This window comes from Bidens hawaiensis, unplaced genomic scaffold (genome assembly GCF_021521415.1).
Source record: "Bidens hawaiensis isolate Kalapana, Puna unplaced genomic scaffold, B.hawaiensis_p1.1 tig00041330_1, whole genome shotgun sequence".
Classification (NCBI taxonomy): Eukaryota; Viridiplantae; Streptophyta; class Magnoliopsida; order Asterales; family Asteraceae; genus Bidens; species Bidens hawaiensis.
This window is the reverse complement of record NW_027497325.1, coordinates 85,709-110,737: the sequence shown is the minus strand read 5'-3', so window position 1 is coordinate 110,737 and position 25,029 is coordinate 85,709. Positions and strand designations below refer to the sequence as shown.

Genomic DNA, 25,029 nt, shown 5'->3' with positions numbered 1-25,029 from the left:
ATCCCAGCAGAAATTGGATGCCCATCCCATAGGGTACTCATGATGAGCAAAACTGATAACGAGCGCGAAAGAAGATTGGACCTTAACTTGCTTGAAGGGCGCAGAGAAGCGGCTATCATTAATGAAGCCAGATACAAGAAAAAGCTGGAAAAATATTATAATCAGCGCGTTAAAGAATGCCACTTCAAGAAAAATGATTTTGTCCTTCGAAACAATGAAGCTAGTCGCGCAATACCCCCAGGAAAAATGTCCCCCAATTGGGAGGGACCTTATCAAATTTCAGAAGATTTGGGGAAAGGCGCGTACGCTTTAAAAGATTTGAATGGAAAAAAGATACCGCGCTCGTGGAACGCGGCACAACTTAGAAAATGCTTCATGTAAAAGTTCAAATTTGTAATCAAGGCTTTTAAGCCATCATGAATGATGATTCGCGCTATCTTTCAATATTTGTCGCGCTATCTTTCAATATTTGTTCTATTACCTTTGCATACATGTTTCACACTTCCTTTATTAAATTGGAACAATATGACAACACTATATTGACTTCAAAACAAAATAAAGCGAAGTAAAACATACATGCGCGAGCCTTAGCTCAAACGCGTTAACGAGTCTTAACTCTAAAACGTCAGGGCCTTAGCCCAAACTTACGAGCCTTAGCTCAAACACGTTAATGAGTCTTAACTCTAAAAACGTCAGGGCCTTAGCCCAAAACAAAGAGCCTTAGCTCAAAACACTCACAAACATCCATCTTACATCCCGCGCAGCCTGATCATAAAAATCCTTAAACACAACTAAGGCAAAGTACATGCCATATCATGTTAAGGTCTCAGGTCGAGGCCGCGCGCGGAATCATAGTGGATATCTGAGAAACACAAGCTGACATGTAATGGCTAAACTCATACTTCCATACCGCGCGACAACGACGCGCGAAAAAGAAAATAACGAAAAGTTAGCGCGCATGTCAGCATGAGCAAGATACTGCGAGAACCACAAACAAAATAGAACAGAGGTTAAGTGAATAATTTCCATACAACCTTGTTCTTATTTTAACGTGCAAGCATATCTTATATCTATACAACCAAACATGAAGAGATGAATGGAAATGCGCAAGATATGAAAAGGAGAGAACAAGTTTCATTCCATTGGATCGAAATTTACAAGTATGATGAGTTACAAATTACAAGTATAAAAAATAAATATACAAAATTTGATGAAGGGCTTCTCAAGTCTCCACGTCGACGTCAGCCGCTTCATCACCCTCATCATCTCCCGCAGCATCTGGCGCGGTCTGCTCCTCATCCCCGAACTGACCATAGTCAAGTTCTTCCTCCTCATTGGAGTCTTCGATCACAACGGTGTCACGAGCAGATTCTTTCGCCGCGCCAGAGCCGCTGGCAGGGGCAACATCCCCCGCGCCACCATCATCGCCACCAGCCCTCTCGCAATCATCAAGCAACTTCTTTAGCGCGCCGAGGTCGGGCTGGTCAGCAAGCGCAGCTATCTGTAAATCATTAGAAAAGTAATGAGTACAAAACACTTAGAAAAGTTAGTAAAGTAAAACTCATTAAGATCAAGGTACCTGCATAAGGATGGGGATGGGAGTATTCATATACTTTTCCCCCACCGCGGCCATGTCCGCGCAGGCCGCATCGCTCTTGTAAGGGTACTCGGATGGGTTCTTCCTCAACATGCCATACTCATACCCATCCGTAAACCCTTCAGCTCGGCCCACCAAACGCGCGGCGGCATTGCAGTCCATCACAAGGGCTTGAAACTCGGCGGAATATTTCATCGCCAAAGCGCAGCGAGCCATGCCCTGTGACACCAGCCATTGGCGATCCTGCGCGAGGCCAGCAACAGACGTCTCGAGGGCAGGAACCTGAGAGTTTAATAACTCAACAGTTTCCTTAGCCTTTTTTAGTTCCTCCTTATCAGACGCTGCTGCCGCCAAAATTTTTTCTTTCTCCGCCTGCGCAGCACCAAGTGCTTCCTGGCTAGACGCCGCCGTGGCCAAGGCCTCATCTCTATCGGCCTGCGCGGCCGCCAAATCCCTTTTCAGGCGCGCAACCTCGCTCTCCAGTGATGATTTCTCAGTGATACTCTGGATGATAGCTTGGTCACGCGCCTCGGCCTGCTGTTCCAAGACACGCACTCTGCGCGCGTACTTGGCAACTTCGGCCTCCGCCAACTGCTGCTTCTCCCGCGCAGCTTGGAGCTCAGGCCCGCGCTTGATGTATGCGGTGTTGGCACTTGCTCTGTTTTCACTGAGCTCCGCCTGGAGTTTCTCAGCTCGCGCGCGAGCATCAGACAGGTTCCAGGCGGCCACCTTAGCCTCTCGCTGGGCTTCCACAAGAGCGTCGCGTACTTTAACATAATCACGACGAAGCTCTTGGGAAGCAGCGAAGAAAGCCGACCCAGCGAAAACATGGTCGTTCAGCAAGTCCGCGCGGGTGCGCTCCTCCTGATACCTCCTTTCAGTAGGAGGCACGGCATGAGCCCAGAAGTCCTCGCATACGCCCATGGATTGAAAGGAACTCTCTTCATTAATCTTCCATCTCGGGCGGTAAACGTGGACACCTTCCTGCAAAACACAAGAAAAGTTCTAAGTCATAAAACATACTTATATGGAGATACGCGCAGCGGACCAACAAATCAATACATACCTGCGGGGATGAAGCAGGAAAGTCAGCGCCAGCCCCACCAGAGGTCTGCGCTGCGAACACTTGCGGCATCGCAGGGCTGGCGCGGTCTCCCAAGGAGTCTTCAACTTGAACCCCCTCGTCCTCCTCGTCTTCTTCAACAGGCCTCTTCTCCTGCGACCTGGAAGGCTCCAAACCAGCCTCGCGGGGAGGGCTGCGTGCAGGAGGAGGCGAGGGAGGTCTCGACGCCGCCAGTTCGGCGCGCAATACGGTTTCCTGCTCCTTGGTAATCCCAATAAGGGGAGACTCAGCACTAGCAGGAGCAGGACCAGAACCAGCGGCGCCGGAAGTGCCGCCAGGAGTATCACCAGCAACTGTTGCGCCAGCTACAACTCCTATGAACAAATAAACAAGGAAAAATTGTTTATGACTGACTCCAAAGGGAAAAATTCAGAAGACATATGTGCAAAACTTACCTTGGCGCAATTCTGTTCGCGCATCGAACATCGCCATAAAATCCATTCTACCCTTTTCAGAGGGTAGAACAGGGGACTTCGATGGAGTCCCCGGCGCAGCCGTGGCACCTTGTGGCGCCTGCGGCTGATCTGTTACCGTCGCTGCCTCTGCAAACATTTAAAGGAGCAAAGGTTTAATAACAATTCAGCCAGATGAAGATAAATAAAGTATACCTGTTGCAGGCGCGGCACTGCTTCTCTCTTCAGCCGCGCGAAAGGAGGAGGCGACGCCACCATACCTCAAGTGGACAGGAGGTCTGCCCACTCTCACAGGCAGAGAAGCTAAAGAAACCTTTGTGGTAAACACCTGGGTTTCCTTAGGTCCCTTCGTTTGAGCATGGGGATGAGCGACAGGGGTGTCCTCTTTCTTCTGTTTCTTACTGGCCCCTGCGCCAGATTTCCCCTTAGCTTTGCGCTTTAGTAGAGGCGCCTCCTCTTCCTCCTCCTCCTCTTCCGCGAGCTCTAGCTCGTAGTTTTCAAGCGCATCTACAAAAACAAGCGACAGAACTGTTAATAAACTTGGGTATTCTAAAGGAATGAGCAGGAGTGCGAAGGCTTACCAGGCGCGTCACCGTCAAAGTCAAAATCCAGATCCACTGGGATGAACATGTCATCAAAGCGATCCGGGAAACCAACCTCCCCAACGCCAAGTTCGACGGAGCCGCCCTCCACATGTTCATCATAAGCGGCAAGGATGTAATCCTTGGTGACTGCGCAAAGACAAGTTAAATGATATCAGCAAAAGAACGATGTTCGCGCAAAAAAAAAAAAAAAAAAAAAAAAAAAAAAAAAAAAAAAAAAACTTACACAACCCGTCGACTTGGATAACGGGCTCAAGCGCGCTGTCGGCCCAGAGCCTGCTCATGCCGACCCCAACCAGCGCCTCCTCGCAAATTTTCTTCGCGGGGGATGGTTCGGCGGTCAGTTTCTTAACCCATGCGCCAGTTGGGTTCTTGAGGACATCCTCATCCGCAGGCGCAGAAGTGATAGAGCGCATGGTCATACGGATGGGGATCACACCTGCCTTAATGTAAAAAAACCTCTCAGACCAGTCATGAAGGCTCTTGAATGAAACAGTGGAGCACTTCACCTTCTGACTGCGAGGAATAAAAGAGATCCAATTGTCTTGGATCTTGGCCTTATAAAAATATTGAAAGCGCCGAGGAGTGGGTTCCTCGCGCTGGGATTTGCACATGAACTCAAAGTGAGTCACGCGCACGAGTCCAAACGGATGGACTTGGGATATGTGAATCCCATAGAACTTCAACAGTGCACCCACAAACCTTGTCATCGGGAGACGAAGGTTGCAGTGGGTGAAAAAGTGGCTATATAGGGATATATAGCCGGCAGGCGGGTCCGCCGCCGTTTGCCCGGACCTAGGCAACATGCAGCCAAACAGGGTGGGAAAGCCCTGAGAGGTGATCAGGTTGTCGAGATCTGCCTGCTTCAATTTGCAGGGGATTTCATTCCACCTTTTGGTGGCCTTGGTCCTCCCTACTTCCTCCGATGTGGTCTCAACAACCTTCTTCCCCTTCCCCTTTTGCTTCAATGTCGACATCACCACAGATTTCACACGGCGTCTTCGAGAGGCAACGGAGGTGATTGAAGGGCTAGACGAGTATGAACTATCAGACATACAACTGTAATAGCCGATAATCGAGGATTCGAATCGATGTAAACACTCAAATCAGAATGTGAAAGCAGAAATTTGAATTTTAGCAACAATGAAGATGAAGATAAAAATTTCCTAAGGGCCTGCTTTTATAGGCCCAGGAGAGAGAAATGTGGCAGCTGATCGGATTTCACGCGCCCCCACTCGCAGGGGCAAGCCAACGAAGGCGCGACACGTGTCCCTAACAGCTGTGTGAGGGGACAAAAAGATGTAACCGACCTGCCACGGAACAGAGACGCGCCCCCACTCCCAGGTACTAACCAATGCGAGTGCGACACGTGTTCAAGACAGCTGTGTGAGGGGACGTGAAAGGCAACTGTAGCACCTCGAGCACACGAAACGTCTGACACGTTTACGGCGCACGTCATCACCAACCAACCACGTGTTTGGACCTTTCGTTTTCAACCAAATGGATAGAACTTCGCGCGACGATGGAAACAACCAAGAAAACGACAAAACCCCCTATAAAAGGACAATTCAGTGAGTCTAATATCTATCTTACCACGCTCGCGCAAGATAAGACACACATTAGACTGGGGGGGCTTGAAGAGGTATGTACCCGCCTCAACACCAAGCAAGGCGGGTCAACCCACAAGATAAAGACATTATGAAGGCACAAAGCCAAAACCCAGGCGCATCGCGCATACAAAACATGCTCAGGCATCATATGCTCGCGCATCACATATGCGCGCGGCGCATATCGCATGCTCTTGCACATCACATATGCTCGCGCGTCACATATGCGCGTGGCGCACCAGCGCGCGGCGCATATCACACGCTCGTGCATATCACACCTGCGCATGAAATATCTGCGCGTGAGAATAAAAAGAAGACTTCGCGCATTCTCAGGATGGGCGCATATCACACGTACACATAATCAACCTCGTCCTTATCCAAATCAGGATCAGGGCAACCTTGATTGTGCACGTCAGACACTCTTCTAGAAGGCATCTTTTTAAGGAGTAAGAATATGCTGATGTTGACAGCTGCCAAATGAAAGGTCGACAACTCAGCATGACACATGTGCTACCACATGATTACAACCAACGAGAAAGCGCCAGGTGTCCCAGAGGACACGTGGCGCAGTGCTATTGGAGGAGGCCAACGAGGCTGAGCCCAGCCAGTGGAAACCCTAGCACTATAAATACAGCATCAACTCCACTTTGATGACAGATTCATTGACACTCAATCATTGACAGTTACAAGCAGTGATATCACATTCAATCATATTGAATTATATTCACTCACAGTCAGTTACAGAAAACACACAGTCACACAATCAAGAGTATTCAAGCGATTCAGCAATACTCTTGAGATTTCACTGACTCACACTTTATTATCTTCTCCACAAAGATACTGATTCTCACGCCGGAGGGTTACCGCAAAGAGGACCCCTCTGTCCCTTTCTGAGGGGTAAGTAACGGCGCTGTTCATTTTGTAGGTGGAAGAACACGGATTCAAAGGAACCATCGGTGAAACAGTTTAATCATACCCGAGGAAAGTAGATCTGCTACCAGTGAGTAGATCCACGTTTCTTCACTGAGTAAACAACCATGGCCATTTATATATATATATATATATATATATATATATATATATATATATATATATATATTACACTTCAATAAACATATGTAGTTATATGTAACTTAGAGGCGGTTAAGAGGGTTAGACAAGTTTAATTACAACTTAAATATATATTTGACACCCAGTCTGATTTTGTTTATAATTCAACGATTGTCAATTATATATATATTATTGTTTCCAACCCACGTCGTATCCTCCCCCTAATTTCCTCAGCATTATAAACTCCTACCATCACCAAAGCTCTCCCAGCGACTTCATAATCCCCAATCGAGCAGAGCCAAAGGGATCCTGAACTCGGTCATGGATTTCATATCAAGTTTGAATTAGTCAGCGGCTCCGAATTGACGGTGTTTGATTTTGCTACTGATTTGAGTTCAATATATTTTATTGCAATGCATAAGGAGAATATTAGTGAACAGAGGAATTGGGAAAGCAACACAAACCAACCACGGTAAGAAACTTACTTTTGTTGGTTTGATTTTGGATTTCATAATTACTTGTAGCGTTGTTTCAATCATTTATTTTTCCCCAGCTGAACCTCCGATTCCTTCAATTCCGTCATCATTGGATGCTTCTCTCAAGGTTCTTCTGTCACTTTTGGTGGTTATAATGTATTATTATAGCGTCATATGCTATATTAGATTATTCTGAATGTTTAACGAAGAAATATTTGCTTGATGATAGTTATAAATCTTAATTGATGCAGTCTAATGATCTCCATCAGTCAAAACAGTTGTCTGCACGATGGTCTTCATCAGTTCTCTCATTTTGGTGTAATTTCTTCTCTTTGAATTTATTCATAACCACATAAGGATATAATTTACTATGCTAATTTGGATAATTTCTTTTTATCTATATTATTTAGGCTCTGAGGATGTGAAAACTTCTGGAGGAATTAGAAATAATATTGATGCTGAGGTGCTTTTTTAATTAACTTATATAAGAAAAACTTAATTGATTTATTTTGTATATGCATACAAGAATAACATTAAGCCATTTGGAGTACCTTAGCTCCTTAACCCACCTATGGGCTACAATTCCAGCCCCGAAGGAAAATGCAGGGAACTCGGAACCATCGGTGGCCCGTGTAGGAGAAACAATAAAAGGGAACAATCACTGACAGTATCATCTCGTAAGTTCATACGGGCCTTTTTTCGACTTCCATTAGTCTATATATGGATCTTTGGAGTTAAACTCGCGACCCTATTTAGCTGAGTGGGTCGTGTTAACCTGATAAGCTCATGGGTTGACCCGCTTAACCCATTTGTTTTTTACTTTAATTTATTAAAATGTGTTATTTGTTACAAATTAAACTGGCAAGTATTCCATGTCAAATTCTAAAGCTAAAAAGTAAAATTAGTTGATTTAAAATTAAGGTATCAAAATGAACCATGGTGATATAGTTTTTGAAATGCAAAAATAAGTTTTTTCTAATGCTTCAAGTCTAAAAAGAGTCTTTTGTTTACAATATTACCAGGTGGATTTATGCCCGAATGACAGTTCTATTGTTCATATTCACAAGCACCATTTTAAGGCGAAGTTCTCTAAAACAACGGGATTTTTCTGTTTTTTAAATGAATATAGTAATTATTGCTAATTCTGTTAGTAATTGTAGAACAAAAATTTTTTCCTGCTTGCGGTACTCAATGGCCATATATAAGCCTGGCAAAACGAGCAGGTTAGGTTCGAAGGGGTAACAGGTCAAAACGGGTTATGAAAAATGGGTTGTTTTAAATGAAGCTATTCTGTTTGGGTTAAAACAAGTTGTTTTTCAATCATTGTGTGCAGGGTATTTTTGAATCATGTTGATGGCATAAATTGGGGTCACGCTTAGAATAGTAAATCAGTTTTGGTCTGAGCCTTAGATGTTGTTGACTGCAAAGTCCAAAATGGGGTCATATGATGAATAAGGAGAATATTCATGAAGCAAAACTAAATACTATATTTGGCTAAAGAATGTGAAGAGAGTTATATTAGGAGTCGGGCATAATAGAGTTGTCAATATGATTCGTAATGAGTGTGAATTTAGGGTATATATGAGATGGATAGGGTATTTTATGTTTGTTTAGGATCTCTTTTTAGTGATTCGGAGGTTGTTGATTTTACTTGGGGACATGTCCCGACAGGATTAATTAAGTAACCCTTTTATTTGCAGTTTTTGATGTTTAAATTATAATTTTTCTAGGTTCTTTCCCTTTACCGAAAAAGAAAGATAGTACCATTTGGTTGTGAGTCATTTTCGAGTGTATACAGATTTTATTGGGTTAGATTATCATGAAAAGGGAGAAGTAAATGCATTTATAATAGATTTTGGGCGTTCAATCTTTGTATTAATTGTTTCGTGGCTATTTGCCATCTTCAAGTATATTACTTATTGAATGGGTTATCAAGTTAGATGTATGTTAAAATCATTTTGACTAACAAGAACTGAGCAGTGGTGTGGTATTGGGGTAATAACAAGTTACAAACACCATATTTTGTTCTCTTTGATTTTAAAGTGTAAACATAATGCAGTTCAGTTGCTATGTTGAAAAGAAATATATGAGTTGATGTTAACAATTTGTATTTATTTGGTGCTAAATTGATGATTAAATTTAAACCACCTAATGCAACATAGTTACTATTCATGAACCCGTTAAAAGAACATTATTCTTCAACAAGTAATGTATGTTTGAGTTTTCAGACAGCTACATTTTCATATAATTGTACGGTTGTGTTAGTGTAGGTGCTATATTCTACTTTGATCTTTTTCTTTATTTTTTATGTGTGTTTGTTAGAATAAAGAAAAGAGTTTATAATTTATAACAATAAATTACCCGTCCAACGGACGGGTATAAAACTAGTTTATCAATGGTTCATAAGCATGATAAATTTCATTGTTTTACTTTTTTTTATTATTTAGATAATCTCGTATATCACATGGGTTCTTAAGCAAGTTTGTATTTAATATTTGAAATTGCCATCTTAATTTCTTTAACAAATTTCCCAAGACACTTTCTACTTTCTATTGCGGCCCATGTTTGGTAATCCATTTCGATAATAAGTAATAACAGCCGTTGTGCATGGCCGTGAGTCCACGAAGTAGCCCATGCACAGGCTCGAAGTCCATGGTTCAGTACCAATGGTCAATTGACATGGAAACCATCTTCAGCCCATTTCCAGTTACACACAGTCTAAGAAAATGCCTAGTCCCGACCAGAGGCATATTAAACTGATTTTATTTTTTCAAAACAGTCCGGGTTAAACTTGGTTTCTTTTACCCTAAAAAAATTCGTCTTTCCAATAATTGGTGATGAGCAATGATTTTGCATCCACGGGAACCAAAAGCTTACAGTTGAGTAGACCATATATTAAGTCACTAGTTGTGAATAACACACATCTTAAGTGGATTTCCGAAGTTGGTATGTTGTTTTAGAAAATATAAATTGTTGTTAGTTGCTTAACCATTATATACTTACCATAAATGATAAAACTAAAGGATTATACCTATTTTCTATTTAGATTATTTTAGTATGTTGCTTTAGAAAATGCTTTACCTAAAAATCATGTGGCAGTAGCGTGATTGAAAAGATATTGTTTTTTCAATCATTCACACCCGTGAATTAATTACGAGATAATCCTTTGCCTCTTTTCATTTCTTATTTATCATGATTGCAACAATACTTATATGACCACCCATGTCCAGTGTGTGAATAAAATACACCAACCAAACAAATCTGCGACTTATAAAGAAGGATGATATTTTTTACATTTGTCATATATTTTATCTGGGAATAGTTAACATACAAATTAAATTAACGTGCTAAATATGAGAATCAAGTAGAGTAACTATATATACAAGTAGAGTAATTATGTAATTACACTATAGAGTACGTAATTACTCTATAGTGTAATTACATAATTACTCTACTTGTATATATAATAGTAATTACGTACTCTATAGTGTAATTACATAATTACTCTACTTGTATATATAATTACTCTACTTGATTCTCACGTTTAGCACGTTAATTTTATTTGTATTTGATCCAAACCCTACTCTATCTTACTTGATTGTATCTAGATTTGTTGAAAACTATTTTTCTATAATTCCAAAGCAATTAAGTAATCGGCAAGCATCAATATCCCATTTTATACCATTGCAAGCCAAAGTAAATCATAAATAGTTTTCAATATACAAACAAACAGCATGTCGAAACAAGCATCTCCGATCATCCGAGTTAGAACACGAACGGTGTCGGAGAAAAAGCAGGAATCGCCACTGTCTGAGTAAATTTCCTGTATATTTGTCACACAATAATTCATATGACATGTTAAATATATCCGTAGCAATTAGAATTTAAAACGACACCTCACTACAATATTGTTTCCGAAATTTAAAAAGTGCAAAAAGAATTTCAGCTAAACATATAGAGCTAACACAAATAGGATACGAAATACTATAAATACATAATTTAATTATGTTACAACATGAGTACACATCTAACAACATATATTCATCGGTTGACCACCTCAAATGTGTGTGAATTTAAACAAATATGAATCTACAAGTTGCTCATGTGATCAAACAAGTTGGTACAACCTTATCATATTGAGATTTTAAGAAATACACGTGATGCTCACTTATTTTTTTTATAATCACTTTTTATTACTTAATTGCAATTGAAAAGGTTTAAATACAAAGGCTTCCGGATCACTGAGTTAATTCAAAACAAATACGTGGTGACATAATTCCAATTATAAAATCCTGAGCACACACTTTTTTTTTAAATTCTCCCACTTTTTTACAACGCTAATAACTTTTCTAAATAGTATATATATATTTTTTTAATAACTACATCATAAAATCGAACTTCTTTTCTCTTTAATTTGAGTACCCTGTTCCTATACCTTTTTTTAAATCAGATGTGTCATGCTTTGATTTTTTATGCGTAATTATATTTCGTCATGAGATTATATTTTTCTTCTACTTAATTATTTTTCTTCATGTCTAATTATTTTTCTCCATGAGCAATCATTTTTACTTTATGCGTGATTATTTTTTTTATACGTAATTTAGGTTCCATATTTACAGTTATGTCACCATGTGAACTTTGTGTGATCAGAAAACATTGCTTGTATGATACGACGCCTTTAATTAAGTATCATAACTTTCTTAAACATATGAAACTAATAAATTATAAGAATTTAATAACAAGTTACAAGAATCTTGATTCAAAAGTTTACCTGTAATCACCACTACTATACGAATGAGATCGAGGTCTTCCCGACGATCTGGTTTTGTTCAGCGGTTTCTTTTCCGATCTAACAACACTAACCGATTGATCATGACTTTGTCGTCGCATATGACCATCTTCTGCGATCGCTGAGAGCTCCGGTTTCCAGTGTTTCGTGAATTTACCATGCCTTACACGTCGGCGAGTACTCGAGACATCAGAGCAGATGATCTCCGCAGGCGGCGTTATGGCGGTGCCGCCGAAACAGAAACCAAGCTCAGGGAAGAAAAACTTCATTAATATGTGATATAGTCTCTATTGAATATGGTGAAGGTGTGGTTGTATGTATAGAGATATTAAAGGAAGAGTGTTGCACGGGTGTTACGTGAGCCTCACTTTAGTTTAGTGGTGAATTTAAAACTTAAAGGTGAAAAGCTATTGGCTCACTTGATGTATTTATAAAGAAAAATTAATAAATGAAGTGGATGGTGGAAGGGTGTGACAATGACGTGGCTTTTTAGGGTTTTATAATATCAAACAAGTTTGTGTTTATCTTCTAAAAAGGTAAATATTATATCTTTATTTAGCATAAAGGACTAGACTAATGCTTTTGCAAGTCGTGCAAGTCATAAATTAGTATTATAATCCAACCAATTAAGATTCACTTTTCTATTCCTTTGAAAACCAATGGAAATTAGACAAATTAAACAATTACAAATAAGATTGGTCCTTAATTTTTATGTTACAAACTAGGTTTTATCCCCCGTATTACGATAGTTGTTTTATATTTTTTATTTTTTAATATATATTTTTTGGATTTTAATTTTATTTATTGTAATAAAGCTAATAATATACTTAGGGTTTGATGATAAAAGGATTTCATAAATAAATGTTATATTATAACCTGTTTAAAAGCTATCTAAATTTTGTGACCCATGACTTGTTTATTTCTTTTTACTATAAAATTGTTTCTTAATTAAAATTATCTCTTTTTTTAAAAAATCGGATATTAATTTTTAGTATATCCATATTTTTTATGATTTTCATATCAAATATTTTACAAGATTAATTTTTAATTTAATGAGATGTTATAACCCGTTTAAGAGTTATCTGGGTTTGGTGAGACTCATACCCGTGAATTCGGATCAAATGCATGAGAATTCTTTATTTACAAATAAAATAATCTGATGAATTGAAAGAATTTATAGAGCAACCAGAGAGCTTTTAAAGATTTCGTTTATATATAATATAGATAAGATTGATCCTTGAAGGGAACCCCATTTTTATGTGTTTATAGCCTCGATATAGTTGTTTGAACTACCACATCTAGGAACTTATGCAGTCCACATTAACATTACTCGGTTCCACAAAGGTCGAGTTATGCTTGAGTTTTTATAATTAACGACACTCAAGCAAGCTATTCACCTTTTTAGCAAAGGTTCAACGAATCACATATATCTTGGATGTGAGACTTTTGCGTTTATTTTTCTAAGTGTAATAATGTGAGTATTAATCATATTTCTTATCTACAGTAAGGCACCAGCCATCGTTGAGAGGAGGATAGCTTCAGGTTAGGACTTCGGCTATAAGCTTCGGAGAAATTTTTAAAACTCATTTTTGGATGTAGTAATGGAGTTTAAATGTTTGTCAACATTTATGTAACATCCCACCATGATCATGATATTATCTGTTTTTTCATTAATTTTTGTTGTTTTTGGTTACTTACATGATAATTTTCTAAGAGGCCGCTTATCCAAATATTGGGTATAATTAACAACTTAAATGATGAGTTACAAGATCTAACGTATGCGTTTGGATCCATGGTGAGCGATGTTTGGTAAGTCATACACTTTATTTGGTTACGATCCAGGGCACCTCGAGCTTGGACTAAGATTACACCAAGTTCTTATACCACTTCAAATTGTAATATCGATATATACTTTATTATTGTGAAAGAAAAGTGACTCAAAGACTTGTTACAATAAATCTCTATTGATCACACATTCAAAGGCTTATGATCCAACCCCTATATTTATGTATTTAACTATAACTTGGTAACCAAGATATTACTATACTAATCCTATTACAATTGGAAAACTATATCAATTTGATCGACTTGTCAACTAGGTCCTTCCAAATTTACCAACTTGTGAACACGGTATGAAATTACCAACAGTCTGTAGGCCATCTTGAATAACACTCGAGTTGCTGTTCTCATTCCATACTGGAACACTCCCATTATAGCCTTGATATTGTTCACTACCGACTAACCGATTTATTCTTGACAAAGTCATGACTCATGAGAACTTCCCAGAGTTAACCATCTACTTTTATCTTATCACACTCAAGTGTATTATGATGGAATCTGTTGTGCTTGTAACTCCATGATACGATCGGAATGGAAATACAGTGTGTCATGGTTCAAATCACAGAATCTTGCTTCAATCATCATTTATTAAGACCCACCTTCGTCATACTTGATCACAAGATGTGAGTATATATATAAATCAACACATCTCTCTAATCTAAAATCTGATGTGAGATTCTTTTAAGATGTTTTATACTAGAAGTCATGGGTACCAACTGACTAGGTCACCTCCAATTCAAAAAGGGTGTGGACATGTCATCTTGCTGTTAGAATAACGAAATAAAAAAATATGGGGAAAACGAATACGGTGCTCTTAGACGTGTAACCTTACACGGAAAGCCAAACAAAACTATGTAGTTTTGATTAAAAATGATTACAAAAACCCCTCATTTAACTAAAATACCTTCCCCTTTTATAGAAAATCTTTATTTACTAATCTGTATTTGAAAAACAGCTGCACGCAATCTTAATCGAATCCCTTAGTTCTCAAGCTTTTGGATCTAGCTCGTACTATTGGATTAATTTATTTATGTCTTTTGAATGTCAAGTTATGTATTAATTACAGTGATGTTATAATATATATAATAGTTAAATAAATAAATAAGTAACAAAATTTAACAAATAAAAACACAAAAACGTCATTTGAAAACCTGCAAACTTTTCTCAATACATTAGTAAGTTGTGATTCCTTCGATTATTTAAGATTTTTTTTCCTTTTCAATTTTGAGTTCCCTGTTATTCTCATTGATGACACACATAATGCTTCAATTATAAAAATAAGAAAAACAAATTCATCCAATAAATACCAAAAAAAACTCCATCTTGAGAAAGCTGCCAATATAATTCCTCTCTGAAAACTTGAGACATTGGATGTTTGTGATGGAAATCCCCGGGAAAAAAACATTATAATCAAAAGATCGAGTTGACATTTTGCCACCTTCTATAGCGGTTAAGCGGTTAGTGGAGTTACAAAATTATTATAAACTAGATTTTCTATCCGGCGCAATGGCAAAACCCCAGCATTGAAACCTGGGCGTTGGTAAAACCTGAACATTACGACGATGGGTTGACACGAATTCAGTCAATACCATCATAAGGTATCGGAATTAAAATAAAAGAGTCGGTAAAACTCAGGCGTTGCGGTGGTAAGTCGGTAAAACCTGAGCATTGTTGGTCTCGGGATTTGTGGTGGTAAATCGACACAAATTTAATTTGTTTCAATTATGCTCGTTATGATACTGAAACTACGAAACAAAATAAAAAATACAAAAGAAAAAAAACTTTGTCCAATATCGGACTGCCACTTGAACCAATAAGATTCTAGCGCCGCCAAACTTTCAAATTATATATATTAGATAATATGAAAGAGTTTTTAATTAGATAGAGGTTTTTTACTTAAAACGACATAGTTTAGAGTATTTTTCCATATAAGGTTACTCGCCTAACAAAATCATATTCACTTTCCTAAAAAATAATATATATTTATATAAATATGACATTACCCAAGTAGAGCACTAACCTTATTTACTTTTAACAGTTATTGATTCTGTACTAATAAATTTATAATATGAAAAGCAACAAGTAATATCAAATCAAATTGATATTTCAATTGGAAACAACGTAAACTTCGATATCGGAATTTAATTGATTCATCATGGATGGACACCTGTTTAGATAAACTAAATGCAACTTATAAGGAAAGGCAGTGTCTTGGTCAATGGCCCCGGTGGTCGTGAGTAAGCATGTAAACAAGATTAATATAAACTCTTTGATGATGACACAGAATTGGTTAGTGGTTGATGACATAAATACCAATTCTTTTAATTATTAAACTGGCTGCATAATTAGTTTATTACATCTTATTCTCATCTTATTTTTCTTTAATTTAATTCCCTTTTTGTAAAAAATAAAAACATATACTAGGAGTCAAGATTCATCATATGAGACTTTATAATAGTAGGTTTGAGTTATTATATTTGGCTTCATTAATAAATAAATCATGCTCGTGTTAATATTATAACATGTTTAACTAGATGGGGTCATGTTTGAGTTGATTTGTTAGCATGTTTAATTAAACTTGTTAACCTGACAACATTTATGACATGTTTAACCAAATTTGTTATAGCATACCAACCTATTTAACCGGTTTATAATTCGTTTAATATATGTTAAAATGGGTTGCATTCGTGTTACACAACTTTAATTCATTATTTCGATGGAGGAGATCAGCATCAAATTCCACAATATCACCCTCGTTCGTTGTTTGAGCCTTGGACTACCTCCGCTACCCGAGTTCAACAGGTTATGTATAGTAATGTTATGACTCTAAGATCAGCGAATGTGGTTTTTAAAAGATTGGGTTTTGCAATTTAAAAGGGGGTAGTGACACAGCTTGTTGTCCGCTTGTCTTCTGTTTCGATGTAATTGTTACTATGATCTTTATAACCAATATATATATGCAAGCCGTATAATAATTTTATCCTTGTCGGGTTGGGTTTAAATGCTAATAGTTTATTGGGTTATCACATACACTTGTTATTTTGTTAATTATGTTTTATTTAAGTTTGTTTACTTAGCTGATGAATTTACTCATAAGACATAACTCTCAACAGAGAAATTCATTCAAACATAGTAACGGAAACATTCAACATTCAATAAATTTCAAATAAACATTTTTTCTCAGAATAAATCATCAGTCCATTTATAAAAACTTATCAATGGATGTTAGTCTTTAACTTGGATAACCCGTCGATACACTTCAAGTCGACACAACCTATCTACAATCAACTTGATATGCATAATTATTTTCAATGTGATTTTAGTTAAGCACAAACATTTCAAGCTCATATCTTTCACGCTTACAAGACCCATAAGCAACCATAGCTGTATGTAAAATCGATTAACTGAAATCGATCAACGGGTTTTCCAATTCTAAAAGGGCTTACCACGTAGCTTGTTGTCTGCTTGCCTTCTGTCTTGATGTAGACATTATATTTTATTATGAAAAAAGCAAAAGACAGGAGATGGTGAAATAATTTATTTTTTTTTAATTTTTGATTGTGTTTCACTTTTTGCCCAAAACCGTCCTAAAGCAACACAAGCACACCCCTTGATGTAATTAGACACTACTACAAACCCGGTATATATTAATGTTCAACATTTAAAGATAGAAAAAGCAGTACAAGTTTAAGTGACCGCATTAGAACTATAATCAATATGGTCGCAGAAGCAATGGACGTGTACATGTCCATTGCAAACTAATTGCTATATTTGTTACTGACTCATTTTGGTATCGAAGGGACAGAAGAAAAGACACAAAAATACATGGTAACTAGTAAGCTAGTTAAAATTGTTTACAAATATTCGGTATTCTAATAGTGACCTTTTGGTATGAAAATTTGATCCTCCCTCCCTCCTATGAACGTAACAATGAGTGGTTATTTTACTGTATCCCATAATCCCATATTCCCATATATATCTATATTTCGAACAGCATATGCCAAGATTTGTGTTTTTGTGTCGACAGAAGGATATTATTACCATAAACCACATAATATCTAGATTCGATTAATTATGTGTGTTTGTGTCTGCTTCTATGGATGCCCTGTTCATGAGGGAAATGCCAAAGCATTCCAACCACTTAGGTTCACATGTATATGGACTGCATTTCCTCATCACCCAACATTTTCCATAACATGGCCTACTCTTTGTTTTCTATCTAACACCACACCATTGATCAACCAACACCACCATTCTTTTTATTAAAATTCATCCACATTAATAAATGGATAGTCAGATTTTCCTTTAAATGTAACATTATATAATACGATTATATTAATATAATGGCATATCCAACTCTCTCTACATAGCCCTATATATAGATGTTATTGTAGGGTTATTATGGTTCTCTACTCAAAATTAACAAGGAGTAAAATCCATCTATATATAGGGTTAAGCCTCCCTTTACCTTATAATCTTATATAGGGAGTATATGGGCTAATATGTATTGGGCCCAAACCTATTGGGCCATGTTCAGTTTGGGATATCTCCTACATAAAACTAACGAGGAGGTCGTGACTCGTGAGTGTCTTATTTAGATAAACTTATAAATATTTGTAAGCATAAATAAATTAGCTAAAGTCTTCTTATTAATGTGTTCATACATATATACTCTTATCTGTTTAATAGATGCATTATTAGATGCTTAAATCTGTTGCATTTAAAAATATGATGAACCAGAAATAAAAAACATTGTGATTGAAAACGAAGTAAGGAGAGGGGGTTGCGGAGACCTTGACTGAGGGCCATTGCAACTCTAGCTCTACAAAAATCTGCTATTTTGTCATTTTCAACTATTTAAGTCCGAATAGACTATGGAGGATAAATACATAAATCAGCAACGTTGGTATATATGTATGCGCAGGCGTAAATATAAATATAAATATAAAATATAAATGCAAATTTGAGATCAAATGAAGGAGTATTATTAATAAAGGTATGAAATGATCATGAAGCTAATCTCATTAAATCAAGATGGCGTTTGGTATGAATGAATGAAAGAGAGAATGTAATGGGTCATTTCAATTAAATGAAAAAAAACAAATATTTTGGTTACCAGGCATGAATAGAGTGGATCAATCTATAAGGAATGAAACCCATTCCGTTTTTAGAATTTTCTTTCTTTTGGATATGGTTGTTTTTTTTATTCATTCATTCAAGGAATAAAAGGTCAAAAGAATAAACAATTATTATTATTACTATTACTATATAATTATCATTATTGTTTGTATATAATAATATAACTATTATTATAACTATTACTATATTATCAATATTATTATTTTAAATTTGACGAGTTAACATTTTACGACGCGCATATGTGATTCAACGTTGTTATGATTATTTTTATTCAGCTTAACAATCTCGCTGTAGCGAGAGGGTCCTAAAAATTTGTTATTATGAATATTCATATTATTATTACTTTTATTATTTATTATTATTCTTATAATAATAATAATAATAATAGTTAATAATAATAATAAAGTGATGAAGTATTGAATTCCTACATGTTAACCAAACATGACAATGGAATGTTAATTATCCATTTTATTCATTTGTCCATCCCATTCATACGTCCATTCCATTCCCTCCAGGGCCGTCTCCGAGAATTTATATACCCCGGTCGAGCCGAAATAAAAAGGCCTTAACGAGTAACGAATATATAACATATAAGCTAGTTTTTTTTAACTTCATTAAAGTTATAACAATAAAATATAAAAAAAATATATAGTCATAAAACCAAATACAATAATATCTAACGGCTAACCGATGAATCGTGAAGCTCTCTTAGTATTCTTGACAACAAATTGTTTGATCACCTCCTCGCAGTTTATATTATCTAAGATTTCGCTCTCGGTAGCTATCATCGCGATCCATTAAGCCTTTCTTGAATTTATAACAATAATGTGGGTTTACAGGATTTTTTTTTTAAATAGGAAAATTGAAGAGCATAAAATGGTTTTTAGGAGAGAGAAAGATTGTTGATTGAAAATAGGAGATCCGTTATTTGAAATGGCGGATGTCATATTAAACATAGGGCTTGTCAGTTTTTGTCTGGTGATGTGGACGAGAAACATGTGTTCCGCCATTTGAAATGACGGATCTTGAATATTTTATTCGTGTTCCGCCATTTTAAATGGCGGATGTTAATTTACAGCTGACCGCCGGTCACCTAGCTTACCCCTATGTGTCAAAAATATTTTTTATTGACATCCGCCATTTCAAATGGCGGATGTAAACAGTGGCAGTACTTTTCTATGACCCACATTCTATGTATTTATTATATTTCAATGACATCCGCCATTTCAAATGGCGGATGTGAACAGTAATTTCGTACTTGACATGACAACCATTCTATGCATTTAATTATATTTCAATGACATCCGTCATTTCAAATGGCGAATGTGAATAGTGATTTCGTACTTGACAAGGCAACTCCCCTTTATCTTTTTACATAACTTTTAAAGTCTATTTTACATTAAAAAAAGACGTTTTTTTTAAACTAATGCCAAGAGGGCTTTAAATCTTTACATGCACCTATGAAAAATCTAACATACATTTCTTTATTGGTGTTTTGCAACTTTTTGACTTTTCATTTCATTTGTACGATGCGTAAATATGAATTTATCCCATTTACTTAATTGTTAAATTTAAGAAAGTAATGTTACTTTTTCTTGATATTATTTCATCATGTTGTGGTCCAAAACTCTTATTAGTATGAAATTGTGACACTTTAGTTGAGCTTTTATTAGTATGAAATTGGGACATTTTAAGTTTATTTTACATTTAAAAAAAATATGTTTTTTTTTAAACTAATGCCAGAATAATTTTTAAAAGCAATCAATCTAGTAATTTATACCCAAACTCGTGACATCCATGATATAGCTAGCTTGGTAAAATATTCATTACTAATATACTAATATTAATTGTTTAAAAGACCATATACGTTTTTACTTTTATTATTAAAAATTCTAATAATTAGTATTATTAATAAATATTAATTAGTACACCTATCTTAAAGTATTTTTGATAGACATCCGCCATTTGAAATGACAGATGTCCTCTTAACATCCGCCATTTCAAATGGCAAGTGTGAACGGTAATCGTACTACCAAATCTCATTTCTTCAAATTATAAATAGAGTCTGTCAAAAATACTTTAAGCTAGGTGTACTAATTAATATTTATTAATAATACTAATTATAAGAATTTTTAATAATAAAAGAAAAATCTTATGTGGTCTTTTAAACAATTAATATAGTATATTAGTAACGAATATTTTACCAAGCTAGCTATATTATGGATGTCACAAGTTGGGGTATAAATTACTAGATTGATTGTTTTTAAAAATTATTCTGGCATTAGTTAAAAAAACGTATCTTTTTAAATGTAAAATAAACTTAAAATGTCATAATTTCATACTAATAAAAGCTCAACTAAAATGTCACAATTTCATACTAATAAAAGTTTTGGACCACAACATGATGAAATAATATCAAGAAAAAGTAACATTACTTTCTTAAATGTAACAATTAAGTAAAGGGAATAAATTCATATTTACAGCGTACAAATGAAATGAAAAGGCAAAAAGTTGCAAAACACCATTAAAGAAATGTATGTTAGATTTTTCACATGTGCATGTAAAGATTTAAAGCCCTCTTGACATTGGTTTTAAATAAAAAGTCTTTTTTTAATGTAAAATAAACTTTAAAAGTTATGTAAAAAGATAAAGGAGAGTTGTCATGTCAAGTGCGAAATCACTGTTCATATCCGCCATTTGAAATGGCGGATGTCATTGAAATATAATTAAATAGACAAAATTACAGAAATTGTAATTTATCTTTCACCCAAATTTCACTCGTTGTCCCTCATCTTCAAAATTGATTATTGTTGTCCTTTATGTTTCAAAATCCGACACCCTTTGTCCTTTTCGCCTAACCTGGTTAGATTTTCTTGTTAACTCATGTCAGCTGCTACTCACGTAAGGGCAATTAGGTCATTTCAGCTACCCTTCAAATTTCCCCCAATATATACCCACCCTAACCCCCTGACCGATCATTTACTCACCTTCAACAATCCCTAGGTTCTCTCTGCAATCCAGAAACTTTCCGACCATGGTTCTCTGCAATTGTGGGAAAACGGCGATCATCCTCACGTCGTGGACCGACAGGAATCCTGTTCGGCGTTTCTATTCATGTCCTGACCAGGTAATTGACGATAATTAGGGTTTTTTACATTCTTTGCCTAAAATCTTGTTTTTATGTGAAAATCCAGAATTCAAGATGTGGTTTCGTTGGTTGGTACGATCGTAAGTGTCAAAGATGTGCTGACATCATTCCGGGCTTGCTTAGGGTGAAGGACAACCTTGAAGTTGGGAATGAAAGGCTTGTCGGGAAACTGAAAGCAAGTGAATCCGACGCAATGAAGCTTAAGAAGTTGCTAATTGTTAGTTGGATAGGGTTTATTTTGTATCTTCTTTTGGTTCAAGGTGCAGACAAGTAATGTTGTGGGTTTGGCTGTTGATAGGTAGTCTTTTGGATGTAGGGTTGGCTGTTGATAGTTAAGTTGTCTTTTGGATGCTATCGTCTTTTGGGGTTGGTTTAGGTTGGTTTTAGGTGCAAAGTGCACGCCTTTTGTATCTCTTTTGTATGTCCAAGCAACATGATGTAAAGTTTGTAGATTAATGAAAGTGCTACAATGCACAAGTTTGTACCACAACCATTTGTCATACTCTGGTGCATTATTGCAATACACAAAGTCAAAATTATTCATGTCAAACTTAATAAAGTCAAACTTATTGAAGTCAAAGTGTTTAACACAACCTCAAACATAACCAAATCAACATAAACCTCATAATTCACATAACATAAGTTGTTCACAATACATAACCATAACCAGTTACCACACCTAATAAAGTCAAGTGCTGCCACAAACTTTAAAATACACAAAATCATTAGAGGGTTCAAAGTACACAACCAAAAGACATTACTAAAGCAAGATAACCAAATGAAGATCTAGTGAAGCAGGATCCCATTAAGCTGCCTTTTTTCCCTTCTTCTTTAGTGGGCCTGTGCAAGTCCTCACATTATGGCCAGTGCTCCCACACCTGCTACATGCTCCAAAGGTGTTCTTCCTTGTCAATTTGCCAGTTGCTGGTATATCATCCTTTTCCACAACTGACCTCTTTCTTGCCTTCTTAGGTCTGCCTGCCATGGTGTGGTGCTTGGGTGCTACAATGGTTGTAGGAGCCTCACATTTTGTCCACAAAGTCATCCCATTTATTGGATTTACTTTAAAGGAGTAAACCAACTTCCACCTGTCCATTGTGTGCACCGCGTGAACCCAACTTTCTAATGCCCCCACCCTTCCTCCATTAGCAGCCATGAACCAAAGTGCAGCCACAGCATGTCTGCAGGGCATACCTGTACCAAATATAAGTCTTCATATAAACAAGGCAACTTGCTACAATTAATTCAAACCAAATGTAATCAACATACCTGTAATTTCCCAGCCCTTGCAACTACAAGTCCTCATTGCCAAGTTGACAACATATGGATCAGTAGGTTTTCCACTCACCTCATATAGATCCCCTCCATTCCACTGCACACTGTAATGATTTGCTTGTTTCTGGATTGCTTCAAACATTTGTGTGGCCCTAGGTGTAAGCAGGCCTTCATATTTATCAATAATCCCAAGCACAGTCACAATCCTCCTCATTAAATACTCCCTTACATACTCAAGTGCAGATATGATGGGTCTGTCCCTGGCTTCCACAATCTTGCCATTGTATACCTCACATATGTTGTTAATCATTACATCAGAAATTGCTAATCCTGTTAAAGGATTACACAAGATAATAAGCAGACAGTCTAATAAGTATCACAAGCATACAAACTATTGCTAAAGTCTTTAAATACTAACCAGAGTAGTGTGACCTGGACCAGGATTGAGGTGTTATTTTTGGCAACCACAAGTGTGCTTCCTTGTTGAACTCCTTTAACTCATTCATTGCAGTAAGAAACTCAAGTTTGGTTGTTGAGGTAGCACATTTGTATAACATGTTTTTGTACAGCACACCTCTATATCCTGCAAGCTTCATATTCTCATGGATGTGCCTAAGACAGTATCTGTGCTCAGCACAAGGAAACAAAGTTTGAATGGCTTGAAAAATCCCCTGTTCAACATAAACAAAGGTTAATAAATAACATAATGACAAATAGCAAGTGAACCTTTAATTCCTTACCTTTTGCCTGTCACTCATGAAAGTAAACCTTGAATTGCTTCATATTTCCAGATCATCTGCCGTAAGCTCTAAGAACCAAGTCCATGAGCTAAAACTTTCTGACTCCACAATTGCATAGCAGACAGGGTAGATTCCATTATTGCTATCAAGACCCACTGCAGTAAGCATTTGACCAGGAAAGATGCCTTTCATAAATGCACCATCCAGACCAATCAAATTCTTGTCTAATGCTTTAAACCCATGTTTCAAAGCAGCCAAACAAACATATATCCTTTTGAACTATCTGGTTGTAGCTTCATGAGCTGATGGTACTTCAACCTCAATCTTAACAGTGCTACCTGGATTTTTATCAACCAACTCAGCAGCATAATCCCTAAGAAAAGAATACTGTTGCTTGTAGTCCCCTTCAACTTTTCTCTTTGCTTTCATTTTGGCCCTGTATGCTTTCATCTTATGAACACTAACACCATACTTCCTTCTAAATTGATCTTGAACTGCTTTAACAGGGATGTTAGGGTTTTCTTCAATCTGTTCTAACATCTGTTCAGATAGAAAAGTGATGTGCAAGCATGTATATTCCTTGATTGAATGCATGTGTGGTTGGTATTTAATGTCCTAACAACCCAATTTTGAGAATCTTTTACTTTGGAGAGAAACAAGACCCATGGACATTGATAAGCATGTGACTGTGTCCTTTTGCCCCTACCACCATCATGTGGTTCGGCTCTTGTTCCCACTAGCCCCTTCCCCTTTCTCTTTTTGTTCCCACTAGCCCCTTTACTTTTTCCTTTTTCCTTTTCAGCCCCTTTGCCTTTCTCTTTTTTGTTTTTAGATTTCTGTTGGCTAGCAGCATGCACCCCACAGTCATCAACCTCAAAGTCTGGCTTAGAATAGTGCAAACTGCCCTTACTCTTATGTGATCATCTTGTTTAGTTTTAATTAACCTTCTACTTTCAACTGCATGTTGTCTAATCAACTTCTTAGCCTCTTCTTTTCTTCCAAATACCTGGCCAAGATAAAAGTTTAACATGTTTTCATTGGATCTTCTTATACTGTGAAGAATGTTTTTCCTATCGCTGGTCTCATTCTCATCTGATTCTGACCCACTAAGAAATTTGTCATTGTCTATTACATCCTCACCAAAATCTAGTGGTTCTAAATCATCCCCATCTTCAACATCTGTATCAACATTCAATCTGTAATCACTCATGTCCACTTCAGGTTCTGTCAT

The 25,029-nt window shown here is 36.8% G+C and overlaps 1 protein-coding gene and 1 long non-coding RNA gene across 2 annotated transcripts; both read right to left on the bottom strand.

The window, feature by feature from the left end:
* Nucleotides 1–10,520: 10,520 nt before the first annotated feature.
* LOC143592878 (uncharacterized) lies at nt 10,521–12,016 on the bottom strand. Its single transcript, XR_013146002.1, has 2 exons — nt 11,640–12,016; nt 10,521–10,691 (listed from the first exon to the last, which is right to left on the bottom strand). It is a non-coding gene; the product is annotated as an uncharacterized LOC143592878 (long non-coding RNA).
* A 10,572-nt stretch (nt 12,017–22,588) lies between these two features.
* LOC143592874 (uncharacterized) lies at nt 22,589–25,029 on the bottom strand. The gene is made up of 8 exons (XM_077072674.1): nt 24,743–25,029; nt 24,443–24,641; nt 24,137–24,338; nt 23,875–24,028; nt 23,799–23,805; nt 23,477–23,729; nt 23,053–23,388; nt 22,589–22,977 (listed from the first exon to the last, which is right to left on the bottom strand). The coding sequence occupies exons 1-8, from the start codon at nt 25,027–25,029 to the stop codon at nt 22,589–22,591; spliced, it is 1,827 nt and encodes a 608-aa protein (XP_076928789.1).

Bases quoted from the DNA above. Each gene is read 5' to 3' on its own strand.
- LOC143592874 (XM_077072674.1), bottom strand. From the start codon at position 25,029: ATGACAGAACCTGAAGTGGACATGAGTGATTACAGATTGAATGTTGAT. The intron at 24,642-24,742 runs GTTAATTAAAAC...GCATGCTGCTAG, and splicing joins CATGCAGTTGAAAGTAGAAG to CCAACAGAAATCTAAAAACA. The intron at 22,978-23,052 runs GTATGTTGATTA...TATTTGGTACAG, and splicing joins CAAGGGCTGGGAAATTACAG to GTATGCCCTGCAGACATGCT.